This window comes from Prunus avium, chromosome 1, assembly GCF_965620075.1.
Source record: "Prunus avium chromosome 1, drPruAviu1.hap1.1, whole genome shotgun sequence".
Lineage (NCBI taxonomy): Eukaryota > Viridiplantae > Streptophyta > Magnoliopsida > Rosales > Rosaceae > Prunus > Prunus avium.
In genome coordinates this window covers 8,957,032-8,974,765 of record NC_142284.1, presented here as the reverse complement: position 1 = coordinate 8,974,765, position 17,734 = coordinate 8,957,032, and the positions used below count along the sequence as shown (strand labels likewise).

Genomic DNA, 17,734 nt, shown 5'->3' with positions numbered 1-17,734 from the left:
AAGAAAAGTTGTTTAATTGCTTAACCCAATAAAACATTAGAAGATTCTGTAAATTAATGGTTGGTCTTTGACGGTTACCAAATTGATGAAGACGTGAAGAACAAGGAGAGTTGAGTTTAATGGCATGTTTACTAATCAGGAATTGGAATTCTCATCAGGAATTGAATTCCGCCTATAGAGAATTCCTGCGTTTACTTCACATAAGGAATTGAAAAAGTAAGCGGGGCCCACACAAAATTAGGAATTTAATTCCTGATTTTGGAGGAATTCAATTACTGAATGGGAGGTGGTATTCTAATTCCTGGAGAATTCACCCATTAGGAATTCATCTTTTTTACCCATTATATCCTCACACAATTTTCAAAATTCCAAATACGCCATCTACTTTAACCAAAAAATGAGGACATTTTAGTAATTAGTACCACTTATACCTCAATTCCTTGTGGTTTAGTAAACAACTTCAATAGGAATTCGGAATCTAACTCCCCTCAATCCATATGGTTTAGTAAACAACTTCATTAGGAATCCGGAATCTAATTCTCCTTAATCCAACTCCTCCTCAATTCAATTTGTTTGTACAATATCTGGCCAAGCACTCCCAAGCCAAAGGGAAGGGAGTCCCACATCGACAAAACACAAGAGGAGGGGACTCTCCCTTCTTTATAAAAGGAGACCTCTCCCCTTCAAGAAAGGGGGGAGAGAGTTGGAGCAGGCTACTGGGGCCCCATGGGTTTACCCATGAGCCCATTTACAAGCCCACGGATCATCGGCCATCAGCCAGATCCTCAGCCTTCGGCCTTCAGCATCTGCCTTCAACCTTTGGTATTCTTCCTCTTCCCCTTGGGTCTAACCCTATGTACAATGTATACACACATTATCATAATGAAAACATACTTCTCCGTGGACGTAGCCCATCATTCGGGTGAACCACGTACATTTGTCTTCTGTATGCATGTCCATTTATTTACCGAATGCTCTTACATACTGAGGGTCCTCACCTTCAACATCCACCTCATCTTTAAGTTGGCCTACTTACTACATGCCTAGTTTTAGCGCCAACAGATTGGCGCCGTCTGTGAGAAACGACACAAAACGCTATGCCGTTCTCCTTTTCGAGTGCTCTCGGCAGCCTACAACAAGTGCCCCTTCAGCACCCTTGCATCATTCGGCGCGTGATGTCTTCACATCCCCCAATGATTCGGCATCTGCCTTCGGCACCCTTGCATCATTCAACGCGCGATGTCTTCACATCCCCCAATGATTCGGCATCTGCCTTCGGCACCCTTGCATCATTCGGTGTGCGATGTCTTCACATCCCCCAATGATTCGGCATCTGCCTTCGGCACCCTTGCATCATTCGGCGCGTACGATGTCTTCACATCTCCCCAATGATTCGGCGTCTGCCTTCGGTATTCTCAAATGATTCTGCGCACTCGATGCCTTGTACATCCCCAATCATCATTCGGCACTCCAAAATTATCTACTCTTTGCCAAAGCTTCCGGCAGCTCCCAAGCTTCTGGCAGCTTCCAAGCTTCCGGCATCAGCTTCCAAGCTTCCAAACTTCCAGCGGCAACTTCCAAGCTTCCGGCATCAGCTTCCAAGCTTCCAAGCTTCCAGCGGCAGCTCCCAAGCTTACGGCAGCTTCCAAGCTTCCGGCAGCAGCTTCCAAGCTTCCAAGCTTCCGGCAGCTTCTGCCCCACCTTGCCGAACGGCACCCCCTAGGAGATACTTCTTCTTTACGGCGCCAAGCCCACATGCCGAACGGCATCCCTGGAGACATTTTTCCTTTACGGCAGCTCCCAAGCTTCCGGTATCAGCTTCTACCCCACCTTGCCGAACGGCACCCCCCAGGAGATACTTCTCCCTTACGGCGCCAAAGCTACCTGCCGAACGGCACCTCATGAAGAATCTTCTCCCTTACGGCGCCTAGTTTACATGCCAAACGACACCAATGAAGAACTGACTCAACAACTCCACACTGATGCTGCATACAATTGAAAGCAAAGAATGAGCTGAAGCATTACTTGGCTAGTGCACTGATGACTACAAGTCCCCAATCAAGAAGTACCTCCTTAATCGGGAACTTGGGGGACTCCTGTTTGTACAATATCTGGCCAAGCACTCCCAAACACTCCCAAGCCAAAGGGAAGGAAGTCCCACATCGACAAAACACAAGAGGAGAGGACTCTCCCTTCTTTATAAAAGGAGACCTCTCCCCTTCAAGAAAGGAGGGAGAGAGTTGGAGCAGGCTACTGGGGCCCCATGGGTTTACCCATGAGCCCATTTACAAGCCCACGGATCATCGGCCATCAGCCAGATCCTCAGCCTTCGGCCTTCAGCATCTGCCTTCAACCTTCGGTATTCTTCCTCTTCCCTTTGGGTCTAACCCTATGTACAATGTATACACATTATCATAATGAAAACATACTTCTCCGTGGACGTAGCCCATCATTCGGGATCTTTAAGTTGGCCTACTTACTACATGCCCAGTTTTAGCGCCAACACAATTCATCCTCAATTCAATTCCCCCTAATTCAATTCCGGATTAGTAAACATGCCATAAAAGTGAAAGACACAAATTTCCCAAAAAATACGAGACTTGGGCTTTAGGCCTAGGGGCTCCCCTGTGCTGGTTTCGTTCTGTGACATTTGAACTCGTCTCTCCGAGGTCGTCTTCTCTGTAAAACATTGCGCAGAGTAACCGAGTCAGCGACTCAGCCGAACCCATCCTGGCTCTTCTTTACCCGCACAACCACCCCAAGCTCACTCACCTCCTGCTAAGATGCGCCGCCCAGCTTTCCATGCGCCACCTCTACCAAATCCAAGCCCAAGCGACCATCAACCCAGTACCCTCCATCGACCCAAACATCATTGCCGTCAAGCTCATCGGCGTCTGCGCCGACCACGCCAACATACGCCAAGTGGCGCTCGTATTCAACCACTTCCTCACAGCCCCAAACATCTTCGTCTACAATGCCCTCCTCAAAGCCTTTGCTCAAAACAATGACTGGCAGCACACCATATATTACTTCAATCGGCAACTGGGTTCGCCAAATGCTCCGGCCCCAGATGAGTACACGTTCACTTCTGTGTTCAAGGCCTGCGCTGGCCTTGTCCAAGTGACGGAGGGAGAGAAAGTTCACTGCTTTGTCGCTAAATACGGGTGTGAGGGTAATTTATTTGTCAGAAATTCGCTTACTGATATGTATTTCAAGGTGGGTAATTTCGGGATTGCCCAGAAGCTGTTTGATGAAATGGGTGTGAGGGATGTTGTTTCATGGAACACTTTGGTTTCGGGGTATTGCTTGAGCGGGCAGGTTGATAAGGCCAGGTGGGTGTTTGATGGGATGGCAGAGAAGACTTTGTTTTCTTGGTCGACTATGATCACTGCGTATGCGAAGTTCGGTGAGTTGGGGGAAGCTCGCCGTCTTTTCGATGAGATGCCGGAGAGGAATGTGGTTTCATGGAATGCGATGATTGCCGGGTATGCGCAGAATGAGAAGTATGCTGAGGCCGTTGGTTTGTTTAGGCAAATGCAACAGTATGGATTGGCGCCAAATGATGTCACGCTTGTTAGTGTGTTGTCTGCTTGCGCTCATCTTGGCGCACTTGACTTGGGGAAGTGGATTGATAGGTTTATAAGACAGCGTGGGATGGAGTTGGGTTTGTTTTTGGGGAATGCATTGGCAGATATGTATGCCAAGTGTGGCTGCATAGCTGAGGCTAAGCTGGTTTTTGGAAAGATGCATCAGAGGGATGTGATATCTTGGAGCATTATCATTACTGGGTTGGCCATGAACGGCCATGCTGATGAAGCTTTCGGGTGTTTCAACAAAATGATTGAGCATGAGGTGAAGCCAAATGACATTACTTTCATGGGGTTATTGACAGCGTGCACTCATGTTGGCTTGGTCGACAAGGGGCTTGAGTATTTCGATATGATGGACAAAAGATATGGGATCTTCCCCAAGGTTGAGCATTATGGTTGTGTGGTTGATCTTCTCAGCCGCGCCGGCCGCCTTGTTGAAGCAGAAGATTTGATCAACTCCATGCCTGTGAAGCCCAATGTTATAGTCTGGGGTGCATTGCTTGGTGGTTGTCGGATTTATAAAGACACTGAGAGAGGCGAACGTGTTGTGCAGCACATTCTCGAGCTAGATTCCGATCATTCTGGAAGCTATGTCTATCTTGCCAATGTATATACTTCAATGGGTAGGCTGGATGATGCAGCAAACTGTAGGCTGAGGATGCGAGACAAAGGCGTAACGAAAACACCAGGCTGTAGTTGGATAGAGGTGGATAACATAGTCCATGAGTTCTTCATGGGAGACCTGTCCCATCCTCAGCTGGACAAGATATACTGGATGATTAGAGAACTAAGGAGGAAAATGAAGCTAGCTGGGTACAAACCGAAGACCGATCTGGTCCTCCATAATATTGATGAAGAAGAGAAAGAGGATGCTCTGTCGGTTCATAGTGAGAAGCTGGCCATTGCATTTGGCCTTATCAGTACTAGTCCAGGAACCACCATCCGAATTGTGAAGAATTTGAGGGTTTGCAATGACTGCCATGATGCAACGAAAATAATCTCCAAAATCGTTGAGCGAGAGATTATCGTGCGAGACCGCAGTCGCTTCCATCATTTCAAAGATGGGCAGTGTTCTTGCAATGACTACTGGTAACAAGTACTAAGTAGGAACTATTGTAGCAAGGACAAATTCTGTAGAGTAGGGGATGCAGCAACAGATGTTTGTTCAATCTATTTGGATGACCAACGATGAGATTTTGTTCTTATTTAATTTACACCATTTTAAATCATGCGAGAAGAGAGATAGAGAGTAGGGGCACTAAAAGCAGGATGTTTATGGTTCTCAGACTGTAAATATCCTACCCATTGCTGTCCCTGCCATTCCAGTCGATGAATTAAAAGATTTGACAGATAATTTTGGCACAAAGTCCTTAATTGGGAAGGGTTCATATGGAAGAGTATATCATGGGGTTCTGACAAGTGGGCCAGCTGCAGCTATTAAAAAGTTAGATTCCAGTAAACAACCTGACCAAGAATTTTTATCACAGGTTAGGTCTACAGGAATGTTTTTTATTTGGTACTTTACATGGTATGCAATTTTGTGCTCAAATATGCTTGGATCATAACTTTACAGGTCTCCATGGTTTCAAGACTAAAACATGAAAATGTTGTTGAGCTTGTTGGTTATTGTATTGATGGCCCTCTCCGTCTCCTTGCCTATGAGTACGCTCCTAATGGGTCACTTCATGATATTCTCCATGGTAAGTACATTTCTATGCTTTTCAAACTTCTTATTTCTTCACCACTGTTGCCTATCATTTGATGTTATTTATACCCTCCATAAATTATAAATTCTGAAGGACCATATAAATCTTTTATTCTTGTTTGAGCATGCTGAGATTTTATATGTTCACAAATTTCTGCAACTTTTTGGGTTATGTCCCTTTTGATAAGTAGTAAGATAGCCTTTATCTCCTTGATATGTGGTTATAGGACGGAAAGGTGTTAAGGGAGCACAGCCAGGTCCAGTTCTGTCATGGGTGCAAAGGGTTAAAATTGCTGTTGGAGCAGCAAGAGGACTTGAATATTTACTTGAAAAGGCTCAGCCTCATATAATCCATCGTGATATTAAGTCCTGCAATATACTGCTTTTTGATGATGATGTTGCAAAGATTGCTGACTTTGATCTGTCAAATCAAGCCCCTGATATGGCTGCACGTCTTCATTCCACTCGTGTTCTTGGTACTTTTGGTTATCATGCTCCAGAGTAAGTTATTGCTTGATGTACTCTATAAATCACATTATGATGCATGCTCAAAATTTTGATTTGGCATATGTCGTCTCCTTTTAATTGCCATCGTGAAGTAGACACCTTAAAACGCACAGCCACTGGGCCTAATTCTTATATATGATTCTGAACGGCAGATATGCAATGACCGGACAGCTGAGTTCAAAAAGTGATGTTTACAGCTTTGGTGTAGTTCTGCTTGAACTCTTGACTGGGCGCAAACCTGTTGATCACACATTGCCACGTGGACAGCAGAGCCTTGTGACATGGGTACTAATTTCATCCGAGTTCTTGTTTACTAGTAACTCATACAACTCGTATCCTTATTTTATTCATTTGGGAAGGGGAATTTTATTTGTTATAGATTTGCATCTTTCATTTCAGCTGTTTTGGTTTTTTTTTTTTTTTTTGGGAATTTATTCTATTAGGGAACACCGAAACTCAGTGAAGATAAGGTGAAGCAGTGTGTGGATGCTAGACTCAATGGAGAATACCCTTCCAAGGCAGTTGCAAAGGTAATGGGAAACGGATTGAGTAATTATTTACCATGAGTTGATTACTTAATTCCAAGAAATACTTGCTTTTGGTATTGTTCCTCAATATATGTGCAAACATATAGTTTTGTTATGTTTAAGTTGTAAATTGGAGTGACAAGAACACAACGTACTTTGTTCTGGCCAGTTATCGACTAATTGAAATGGTGGGTAGGTCACTCTCTTAGGAATGAGGGATCTTTAATCTGATGGCTATTTGTCATTGATGATGTACTTCACATCCACTGATCACCATTGTTTGTGCTTGAAACAGCTGGCTGCTGTTGCTGCCTTGTGCGTCCAATATGAAGCTGATTTTCGGCCAAATATGAGCATTGTCGTCAAGGCTCTACAGCCGCTATTGAATGCTCGGTCCGGCCCTCACCATTGAAACAAAAAAACGCCTGGATTCGCGACCTGTCAATCTCTCTTGCAGACAATATTGTTGAAGATTCATTTGGTAAACGTAGTTGTGTAGATCATGTAACATCCTCTGGTCCCCTTGAGTCATCAAAATCTTACTGATCCTATATAATTCACATTGATTCTGCTACCGGTTTAAAAGTTGCTTTTTGGAGCTTGGGTTATTTGACCATTCTACATTAACATCCTTTTCTCGGGTCTAATTAGTCTCCTGGAAAACAAGAAGTTTCCAACATTAGAAAAAATTAATCTTTTGTGAGCAGGTGGCTGAACTTTGAATTGTAATATTTGGACTTGAGCAGAAGACTAGGAAAAGAAAAAAAGCAACCCCATTTCCAGGTCAACGTCAATATGAATGGTTTTTCTTACCCTCCTTTCTCATTTTTGATTGCTTGTATTAAACATAAAAACAGATATGTCGCAATGAGTCAATATATGCCCTTCATGTGGGCTTTCTTCGAACTTACCAACTTTATTATTATTATTATTATTTGAATACAAGCGATAGTCTAAATTACAGGGGAGGAAGATTTTTCACTCACACAGCTATGATATTGTGGGGGTTCGAACTTGAGACCTCTTATCTACAAGTCAAGGCCCTTTTCAACTGGACCCGTTGGCAATTAAAAGACCAAGAATCAAATACAATAGAACTTGATATTTTGTGTTCATTCAAATTTCCTTTTCAATGGATTTGTTGGAAAACCAACCGTCCCACAATGCTGTGACTTTCAGAGAGAGAGAGAGAGAGAGAGAGAGAGTCCCGTGCGTACCATTATACAAGGCACATGGTGTTCAATTTTAGCCTTCAAAATTCACATGACATGCAAACCCTCTACGAACTTGGCACTCATGTGACTCCCTTTCTTTATGTGGAATTGCTTCAAAACGCATTAGGTAGGAGAGCTAGAAACAATTTATTTCTTCAACAAACTGGCATAACAATTTCTATTTTCTTCCTGTAAAGTTTAGCATATACTTGGACAATTGTCTTTCATTTTTTTCTTGAAATCTCTCCTTCACAAGAAGGGCAAAACATACATAAAAGAAGATCTCATGAACTACAATCACCTAAGACCCAAAAAAATCAAAAGGAAAAGAAAAAACCAGAACTATACACACCCGGTGGCAAGGGCGTCCCCATCTAATGCCACTCCATACACAATAACCATCTCTCCAAGACCTATAAGTAGGTTTATGTATTTAAAAGAAAAGAAGAAAAAAAATTCCTTCACGTTCTGATTCCTTTCCTTTATCTCAACTAAGGCAGGCCCAAGAATGTGAAAGCTTGAAATGAGTGCAACATGTTCCCTTTGGCTTGTTTTCCTTGCAATTCTATGATTGATTCAACCCTTTGCCTATTTTCGATAGTTCCTTCTGCTATCTGCCCTTTTATCCGGGTTGTCACTCCTATCTGTATCAGAATTGTCTTTTAGAGACCCAGCCTCCGTATTCCCTGCTTGACTTCTTCGACCTCTTCGGTCCTGAATTCCAACCAAGTCACATTAGATACATCAACTTATGAACTCCCCAAGTATAGAGATGGAAACCCAATATTAAAAAACCAATCACATTTGTCTCAAAAATGGATATAAGGTCTGTTTGTCATTGGTTTCATATTATTCAATGGTAGAAACATGATAACATCAAACACGGTACTGTTTGTTACTTTAAAGATGATTTCAGAAACATACCTCTCGAGGTATGGGATACTCCTCTGACTCAAGCATGCGAACAACTTGGCCCATCTTAGGTCTTTTATCAGAATCTGGATCTACACACCTCAATGCAGTCAAGAGGGCTCGTTTAAGGGCACTCGTTGATGGCCTGGTCTCAATGTTCGGATCCACCACCTCTTCTGAACGCCTGCTTCCAACCATCACCTTGAGCCAGTCTACCAAATTTACCTGCAAGAACCGCCCAGCAGGTGTAAGGACAACTGTGACTACAACGGTATTATTTCTTCTTTTTCTTTTTGTCTAAAGATAGCCATCACGGAACACATCAAACAATTCCAAGGTAATTATGCGTTTGTTTGGTGCGTTTACTATCGAATGTGACATGCAACCAGAACTAATAAAATATTAGAAATACAGAACTAAAAATGCATGTATGAACCAAAATTCTCAATCTGAAAAAATAGCATTTCTTACATACCTCTTGTGCTGGCCGACCATAATCCACTGGGTCTCTTCCAGTAATTGCTTCCAAAATCACAACTCCAAAGCTATAAACATCACTCTTTTCATTTAAAAGGCCGGAATTGGCATATTCTGGGGCTACATATCTGAAAAAAGAAAGGAATGATGAAAGGAACTGATAAGAAAGGATTCTTACCTCTAAACTAATTACTTACAGTTCTTCTACCCACAAAGAATCTTGAAACAAAAAGTTGCAAGTAACTGTTCATCAAAAGAATTACTAACCCAAAGGTACCCATAACTCTAGTTGTAATATGACTCTTTCCAGCACCTAGCAACTTTGCCAGACCAAAATCAGATATCTTCGCATTGAAGTCATCATCAAGCAAGATATTGCTCGACTTGATGTCTCGATGCACAACTTTTGGCTCAATGGCCTCATGCAAATAAGCCAGCCTGCAAAATGTTAAAATGAGTCAGGAGGTGATAAACCACAAGTGCAAACAATTCAAACTTAGGTATCGGCAGACTTACGCTTTAGCAGTGCCAAGGAGAACTTTCATGCGTGCCTCCCAAGTGAGATATCCATGATGACGCATAGCTCCATGAAGCCATTGCTCCAAGTTTCCATTGTTGACATACTCATAAACCAGCAACCTGAACAAAACTCACAGGTTTAAGAACTAAGCCACCTCTCTCTCTCTCTCTCTCTCTCTCTCTCTCTCTCTCTCTCTCTCTCTCTCTCTCTCTCTCTCTCTCATGCATGTGCATCAATTTGAACACATTTTATATGTAATAAGGATGTGACAGTGTTACTCTTTCCTTTATTATAAACAAGGTGCTCATAAAATAAATGAGTAAATGAAAGGGTATGATACCTGTGGGTGCCTTCTATGCAGTATCCCAAAAGTCGAACCAAGTTTTTATGTCTTACATGCCCAATAGCCTCAACTTCCACTCTAAATTCCTTTTCTGCTTGTCCTCTATGAGATGAATATATTATAAGCACAAACCATAGAACCATAATGAAAAGAGAAAATATGGAAAATAGAAACCCATGGAGCTACTGAAACAATAATACAAAATGCATCTTACAGGTTGTTGAGTAGCTTCTTCACAGCCACAGGAGTTCCATTAATCAGATTACCCTGATAAACAACTCCATATCCCCCCTCGCCAATGACATTTTCCTTCGAAAACCGATTTGTTGCAAATTCAAGGTCCCTTAATGTAAACCAGTGACCCCAACCAAGGCGAGAGAATTCAGGTAGACCAGAAAGAGGTGAAGGGGCAGTGATAGGATGTGAAGAGGGCCTGAAATAAGCTGTTCCTGCACCACCCTCGTCTCCTGATTGAGAACCGACATTTTCTTTTTCTGTATTGTTAAATGAGCCTGATCGACTGCTACTATCTCCATTCTTATGGATCAAAACTTTCTCTGACTCTCTGTCATTGAATTTATCACTAAGGGTGAGGAAAGAACTGTTACGGGGTACATAGTTATTTGATGAAACTTGATCAACCCTAATCTCTTTGATTTCCTTTGAAACATTTGGAATTTGGCTAAGAGGAAGCACGTCATTAGACTTTCTGGATCTCTTTCGTGAAGTAAGGCAAACTGATAACACCGCAAGAATCATCACTATAAAAACCCCCACAATGATCCCTGTTAAGACCCAAACTCTTAAGCCGAAAACAAACGTCTTCTTGGCTAATGCAGTATCAAGACCAGATGCCATATTTTGGCGATAAAAAGTCACCTGCAGAGTTCAAAGCAAAAGAAATAAGAAATTTTCAATTCCATGAATGCAAAAACGCAAACTTTTTGCATATATAGCATTTCGTTCCAGAATTTAACTGCTTATGTCACCACCGGTTCATCTCTTTCAAAGTTCACGTTGAAACTCAAATAACAGAAGGCTGACTTCAAAATAAGAATAGCCATCAATTTTTTCTTTAAAAATTTAAAAATGCACATCCGCAAAGGGGAAGCATAATAAAATCAAAGAAAATAGTAGAAGATAAGATAGTGCTGTACAGAAACGAATATATTAGAGAGAGAGAGAGAGAGAGAGAGAGAGAGAGAGATGAAAACCGAAGTGATCAAGGAAACAGACTCAACCCCTATACGAAATCTCGATAGAGAGAGCAGAACACCAGGGTGATCAGGGAAACATACTTCAACCAAAGGAAGAGCAGGAAAAATATACAAAGATGTTTTCTTTTCAGCTCCACCCACTTTCATACTGTGAAAACAGACTTGCAGCATAACCAACTAATGCATTTCGTACATCATTTCAAATTAGCCAATATATACAAGTGATAAAGACTAATATACAACCTAATATACAAGTAAACCAATAACTGCAGAAAACCATTAAGCCTAATATACAACCACCACGAGGCTTAGTTCAGTCAAGTTCTACATTACCCGCGAAAGTCAAAACAGGTTGCGATTGTGATATCTATGGCATAACAACAACAGAAAAAAATTCAGAAAACCATTTCATAATATTTTCTCATTTCTTCGCTCAGCGAGCAAATACAGAAGAGAAGAGTATAAATGTAACAAGCAATAACCATATAAAGAGAGGCTCCATATACAGAAAAGTTTCTGAATTGGTACCTTTTCTTCAAATTTAATGTGAAAGCCTTCGTCAGCCTCCTCGACAGGTAATGAACCAAACTCAACCCCCTAGATCTCTTATTAAAAGAACCCGGAAAAAACCAACTTGGAAATGAGGCTACTGCCACACACGCAAATCAATCCCATTGTTCAACTCTCTGAAAACAAATGTAAAAAATTATTAGGTTTCCTTTCTGGGTTTTCTCAATTGGGCAAATGGGTGTTGTATCCAAGCCCAGATAGTCAGATAGAGCACTCTCCCCACCGCACTTGCTCCTATTGGAAAACTCCAAACAAAGGGTGACGAGCACAGAGCCTAATGTGTCTTTGTGCAGTCCAAGGGGAATGGAGAAGAGAAGGGGCACATGGAATTCTGGGAAGAGCAAATGGAGGTGGTGGGGTTAATAAGAAGGGGTGGAGTTGTCAGTGGTAGGTGATGAGGAGGAAAGAAGGCATGCCTTACATTACATACAGTAAAAGAGAAGCATGAAAAAAATTGAAGCTTTCTTTGCTGTTTCTTCAAATTTCTCCCTTTTCTTTTATTTATTTATTTTAATTCTTTATACTAATATCTAAAATGTGTCCTGAGGGTGACAGATAATCAGAAACTTAATCAGGTTTAGCATTTAAAACCAAGAACCTCAGAGTTTAACAATTTCAGATTTAATATGTAAAACTTTAACCTTTTCTTTTTGTTAGTCAAACATCAATTTTAGATTATAGTATATGTTTAAAAATAAAAGTGACTATGATTACAAGGGGACAAGTAATCAGTGTGATCTTGAAGAAATGTTTAGCACAAATTGTGAAAAAGGTTGAAAGGTCAAATGAACAGACTGGACAGCAAATTAACCGAAGACCATTTGCTGCCCTCATTATGATGATTTACACATTTCATGAAATTTGCAATGTTCCTCTCATTTATATTTCTATTTAATTATTGAGGTTGGGATATCCAAGTTTAGTAGGTCAGATAGTCAAGGAAACAGACTGGAACTCCGTACCAATTTTTCTAGACCCATATGACCCCAAAATACCCTTACTTCATTTTGAAAATAAGATGTATGGCATGTATGGATGAGTAAAATTTCTGTGTAACATGTTTAATTTGATACCCTTTTTTCTCTATTTTTCTCGTCACATGAAGAGTTGCGTGATGAGAGAAATGAAGAAAAAGGTGTATGAAACATAGGATAGGCAATATTTGCGTGTGTGGATGGAGAAAGACCACACTATCCATAACCCATTTTACCCAGCAAGGCAAGGCAGTAACCTAAAACTGTGCTAGAATCCATTGAAACAGATTCAAATGCTAAACAGTGTCCCAACAAACAATATTACATAATTCATGTAATGATGAAATTTCTGGCATATTATAGGATATGAGAAATCATTGCAGTATGGAGAAGCAAAACATTACACATAGATGATGAGTGGCCCAGCCCAGATATAGTCAACTATGTCATCTTAGACATTTAACTTGCAATGCTCAATCTGTATTTTTACCAAATTTTGAACTGCTCTTCTTCTGGTCCTAGATTACTACTTTCTGTCAACAAGATGTTCTTTTGGTCCAAATTAAGTCTTTGGGCTGCAAGAGCACGGATTTAGAAGAAGAAGGGCAACAAATGAAGCATAAGAAGAACTTGCATGTCACGGGAATAGCACTGTTTTGCTATTCCATCCATTATGTGGTGTACTTATCATATAGTAAAACGTGGTTGATTGAGGATAGCAAAATAGTTCTATCCCGTTATATACAAGTTTTTCTGAGGCTCTTTTAGGTTGAAGTGTCAGATTGCTTGACATTTCAGATACCCAACATAATACGTCTGCTATTGCTAAAATATTATTATCTGCTAACTGATATACAGTGTCCTAGCCTGCATGGCTGGCTTCACATGCCGTTCATGCTCATCATTTATTGTTTTGTGAACCCTATTTTCTATGCTTCTTGACATATATACTTGAAATCACGCCTTACCCCTATTGCAATGTTTAATAATTAAAGAGCTCATGCCTAAAAATTTACTGGTTGTTGGATTTCTTCATCGTACCTAAACCTAATTTAATTTATATTATAATTGTGTTGATTTTAAACCAAATTATATATTATATATGTCATAATAATGAGTGTATGGAAGTACCAAACATTATAATTGGCAATTCGATTGTCACAAAAGGCATTGAGAAAACCAATTGGATGTTGCCACTTGGCTTCCTTCTACAGATTTCTATATTCTTCAGTAAATTCATATGTTTTTGCATTTGATTTTTTAGCATTGCACAAGGCCCCGCTTAAAAGGAAATAGAATGAGACAATAGTGTTTTACAAGATAAACCTTTCTTTTTGGCCTTATAATCCTACTTTAAGGTTTAAAAGTGAGATTAGTCATCCCAGTATGGAATATAATTAAATCGAATCCGAGGCGATTATGGAAAACCTTGAGAATTTTAACAATAATTAAGCTAGAAGCATAAATTTCTTTTCTTTTTTTTTCCGATGGGGACAATGAAAGTTATATGATTCAAGTTTCTCGTGGAAATATTTTGCTTCTTGGTTGGGGGCTCTTTATTATTTATTTTTCCTTTGTTTGTCTCGGTCACGGGCATGAGGTGCAAGTATGGCATATAAAAGTAGAAGCGAGAATCATAGCAAAGCATATTAAATAAACTTTAATTAGCTTCTGATACTTACATTTCTAAAGTCTTTTCTGGAAGATTTAACATGTAAACAGAAAATTTATCAACCATAAATCACATAGATACAAGTAGTAATAAAAATCACTAATAGCAAAGGACCCACTCGTGTAGTGATTTTGAGCAATTGCTCCTCCATGAAAGGTCCTGAGTTCGGGTCTTAGTATCCGTGTAATGTGTGTGAATTTAGTATGTTATTGCCCCTCTCATTCTTAAAAAAAACGTCACTAATATGAAAGAAGCTCTTACCAAATACCCACGTGTATCTCAACTATCTTTCTTATCAGGTTGAGCTTCATTTGACTAAACAAGTCTTTTTAATTTGTTTTGTCTTAGCATAATGGCTATATAGATCAATGTTTTAGTTGGGCACGGCCCTTTATTAAAAATGCACAAATATTCAAACAACAAAAATGGATATTTGGTGTAGACTAGGCATGTATGTGTGGCCTGCTCAGTGAAAGATGGAGCACTCTAATCAAAAGTTGCCATAGCTTTTCCCCACACGCAAATATTATTGACTTTTTGTTGTTGTTGTTAAATTAGGGTTTTTAACTTCTAATCACAATCTGTTTGCTTAATTAAAGACTCGTTTGGGAGTGATTTTGGATAGGCCAAAAAACACTTTTATAGATAATCACTTCTCTATATATAATCACTTTAAGTGGATTTTATGGAGAAGCACTACTATGTGCTCCTCAGAGTCACTCAAAATAACTTAAAGTGATTATGTAGAGAAGCACGTACCTCATACGTGATTCTAGCATATCCAGAATCACTCCCAAACAAACCCTCAGAAAAGTGCAAAAGTATCTAAGAGTCAGTCAACTACATGTTACCTTAAAAATCATATTTTGCAAAGTCATTGTCATCTTGTAGGTGTCGGTTACTTGATCAATATATATAATCAGACTTTTGATGAGTTTCTTAAACTAATTAAACAATTCCAAACTTAATTAGACTTTCAAGTCCATGAGTAGATAGATAGATTGCTACAATTTACCAAAGTTCAAGAACAAGATGTTGGTCTTGATGAAGATACCATAAAAATAAGCTTGGCCAGGTTTTCTTTTTTGTCGGCAAATAAAAATAGGGTTTTGTAACTTTGTAACCAAATCAAACAAAAAACAAAGGTCAACTTCCTCAAGCATTTGCCTTCTATTTTAGTCCAAAAGTAGGATAAAACTGATAAAGAATGTGCTGTACAGATTCCTCACCTGCCGTCTACTGCCCTCCACAAGGAGAAAAACTTAGTTGTAACGAGGATAGCTTTACTATTCATGTACAAGTGTTATCATGCGTGATATAGTGTTATTGGTAGAAATAGTAAAATAGTGTTATCCCCGTTATTGAGGGCAAAACTTGAAATATATAGGGACCCAAAATCCCAAAGTTAAATAAGCTTCAAGTTTCTAATATTATGCATACATCTCATAGACAATGGTCACAATTTGTTCTTGCGCATGTCTCTCAAGCCTCAACCAAAAAGCATACAAAAAGACACAATTTGATTGGATTATATAAACATTTCTATACTAGCATGCCAGCCGCATCTATAGATTTTATTCCAATTAAATTATGAAGGTAAAGTTGTTAAATTAACCCAATAATTTGTAGCAAGAATCCTTGATGTTAGTAGTTAGGCCAAAGGCATGGGGAGGAAGAGGATGAGGAAGAAGCCAATGACCTAATTTCATTTCAAAGCTTGAAATATTCTGATCCCCATGCTTGGAATTTTCATGGAGTTTGGGCGTCACAGAATGTTTTGGCATGCTCATGGACTAGACATTTGAATGATTGAGGTCAAGATGCAACATTTGCGTGGCTGATGACAAATTGCATCAGTTGTTGAAACAGCAACATCTGTTTCTGTTTAGTAAATATATGGTTGTTAGGGGGTGGCATCAAGTTGTGTTGGTGATATAATTAGATCATAATACAGTCTTAATGCAATAATGAAACCATATTATGCTTTTTTATATATGTATTTGTCCCCTTCAAGCCCACAATGGATTTAAAATTCATTTTGTTAATCAATGAGGTAGGGAGATTTGAATTTTAGGTGTCTTCCAACATCGGGAAGAGAAGCATATTGCTATACTAATAGGTAGTTGGTATGAATTTAAATTCCTAAAACGGGATTTTATAAGATAATTAATAATGCACCTAATTATATTCCTTGGTATTTTCTGTTAACCTCCAAAGTTCTTGTTGCTAACTTGCTGTGGCTCATTTCATTCCATCGAACAGTACCATAATGACAAGCTCGCATAATCACTTTATTATTTGTTTATGGCTTTGTCCAAACTTGAAGTTCTTCTGTTTAGAAAGATACAGAGGAACAACTTCAGACCACCACCCGCCCCAAAGGAAAAAAACAGACTGACATGAATTGTGGCCATTGGATGTTTTTGTGAAGTTAGTGAGGCCCAAATTTTGACATGGGTTAAGTAGGCCCAACAACATCATATGTTTTTTTTGGGTCGAATTTACAAGTTATTTTGACGAATACAAGTATCCAACCCTAGACCTTGCATATAAATGTTCTTAATCACTTGAATTTTAAGCTTGACATCCATACAGACGATTCGAATCTGTTAGTACTACTTATGGATTCTCAGTCGTATAATAATTTATAATATTTTTCCTTTGAATGACTTAAAATAGATATGTCAACAATTCTAAGTTCAAATCCCTCCTCTCAATAGTCATCAAAAAACACATTAAACACCGGTGGGTGATGACAAGGTATTGCTTATTAGCTATAAGAGCACTTCCAGCAGTCAAACCCTTGCCACGGCAGAGGGGGGGGGGGGGCTAGGGCAGCTACTATTCACATAAATAGTGGCTGCCCTTGCAAAATGCAATGTGTGTTTCCAGCAGTTGCCATAGCAAAAGGCAAATACTATTCATTTTTTTGTTTTTTTCACATATTTGTTTACCTAAACAATTAATTTGGACAATATTTTTTTAAAAGCTTTTTGGCCTGGGAAGTGAAAAATATGACTAAGTATTTATTTTTTAAAAATTCTGAATTTTTTTCTATTTTTTATAATAAAAAATTTGTTACTGACGTCATCGCTGACTTCAGCCCCCTCATAAGGCATGGCTGAGAATATAGAGAAATAATTTGCCATTCTTACGATTTAAAATGGTAATGTAGCTGTCCAAAAGTTGGTCTGAGGGATGATTCCAATATCAATTTTGTTGTTTGATGTTAACTTTATTTAATATTCGTGGTCCAACCCAAAATTCAAAAATCCTATCCTCTTGTTGACCATTAATTTTGTTAATGGCAAATTCCACGCCTTCCTCATGCAATCCACCACCTTGCCCATCACTTTTGTTGGATCTCCCTACAAATTCCAAGAGCTTTTTTTGGCGGTATCAATATTGCACTATATTCTTCATGGAGCGATCGAATTGGTTCGACTCATTCAAGTCAAAGCTTCTCATAGACAGAGATGAAAAGCAAATTGTAATTTCCAATTTTT

General features: G+C 39.5%; 2 protein-coding genes and 1 pseudogene across 3 annotated transcripts; 2 read left to right on the top strand and 1 right to left on the bottom strand.

The window, feature by feature from the left end:
* Positions 1–2,600: 2,600 nt before the first annotated feature.
* On the top strand, positions 2,601–4,683 carry LOC110764057 (pentatricopeptide repeat-containing protein At3g62890 pseudogene; annotated as a pseudogene).
* A 257-nt stretch (positions 4,684–4,940) lies between these two features.
* LOC148297236 (protein CYTOSOLIC ABA RECEPTOR KINASE 1) lies at positions 4,941–6,956 on the top strand. Of its 2 annotated transcripts, XM_088250796.1 has the most exons (6): positions 4,941–5,077; positions 5,164–5,290; positions 5,523–5,796; positions 5,955–6,087; positions 6,246–6,332; positions 6,625–6,956. In XM_088250796.1, the coding sequence occupies exons 2-6, from the start codon at positions 5,170–5,172 to the stop codon at positions 6,739–6,741; spliced, it is 732 nt and encodes a 243-aa protein (XP_088106922.1). In that variant the 5' UTR covers positions 4,941–5,077; positions 5,164–5,169; the 3' UTR covers positions 6,742–6,956. The 2 variants fall into 2 exon arrangements, with proteins under 2 accessions (XP_088106922.1, XP_088106921.1); XM_088250795.1 differs by lacking the exon at positions 4,941–5,077 and having other exon boundaries at positions 5,116–5,290.
* Positions 6,957–7,749: 793 nt separating this feature from the next.
* Positions 7,750–12,058, bottom strand: LOC110764066 (putative receptor-like protein kinase At5g18500). The gene is made up of 8 exons (XM_021966982.2): positions 11,541–12,058; positions 10,010–10,674; positions 9,793–9,897; positions 9,449–9,571; positions 9,200–9,370; positions 8,931–9,060; positions 8,468–8,680; positions 7,750–8,257 (listed from the first exon to the last, which is right to left on the bottom strand). Exons 2-8 carry the CDS (start codon positions 10,651–10,653, stop codon positions 8,132–8,134), a joined length of 1,512 nt encoding a protein of 503 aa, XP_021822674.1. The 5' UTR covers positions 10,654–10,674; positions 11,541–12,058; the 3' UTR covers positions 7,750–8,131.
* Between the last annotated feature and the right edge of the window lie 5,676 nt (positions 12,059–17,734).

Bases quoted from the DNA above. Each gene is read 5' to 3' on its own strand.
- LOC110764066 (XM_021966982.2), bottom strand. From the start codon at position 10,653: ATGGCATCTGGTCTTGATACTGCATTAGCCAAGAAGACGTTTGTTTTC. The intron at 9,898-10,009 runs GTAAGATGCATT...TTCATCTCATAG, and splicing joins AAGAAGCTACTCAACAACCT to AGGACAAGCAGAAAAGGAAT. The intron at 9,371-9,448 runs GTAAGTCTGCCG...AACATTTTGCAG, and splicing joins CTCCTTGGCACTGCTAAAGC to GCTGGCTTATTTGCATGAGG.
- LOC148297236 (XM_088250795.1), top strand. From the start codon at position 5,116: ATGGTATGCAATTTTGTGCTCAAATATGCTTGGATCATAACTTTACAG. The intron at 5,797-5,954 runs GTAAGTTATTGC...TCTGAACGGCAG, and splicing joins TTTGGTTATCATGCTCCAGA to ATATGCAATGACCGGACAGC. The intron at 6,088-6,245 runs GTACTAATTTCA...TTATTCTATTAG, and splicing joins AGCAGAGCCTTGTGACATGG to GGAACACCGAAACTCAGTGA.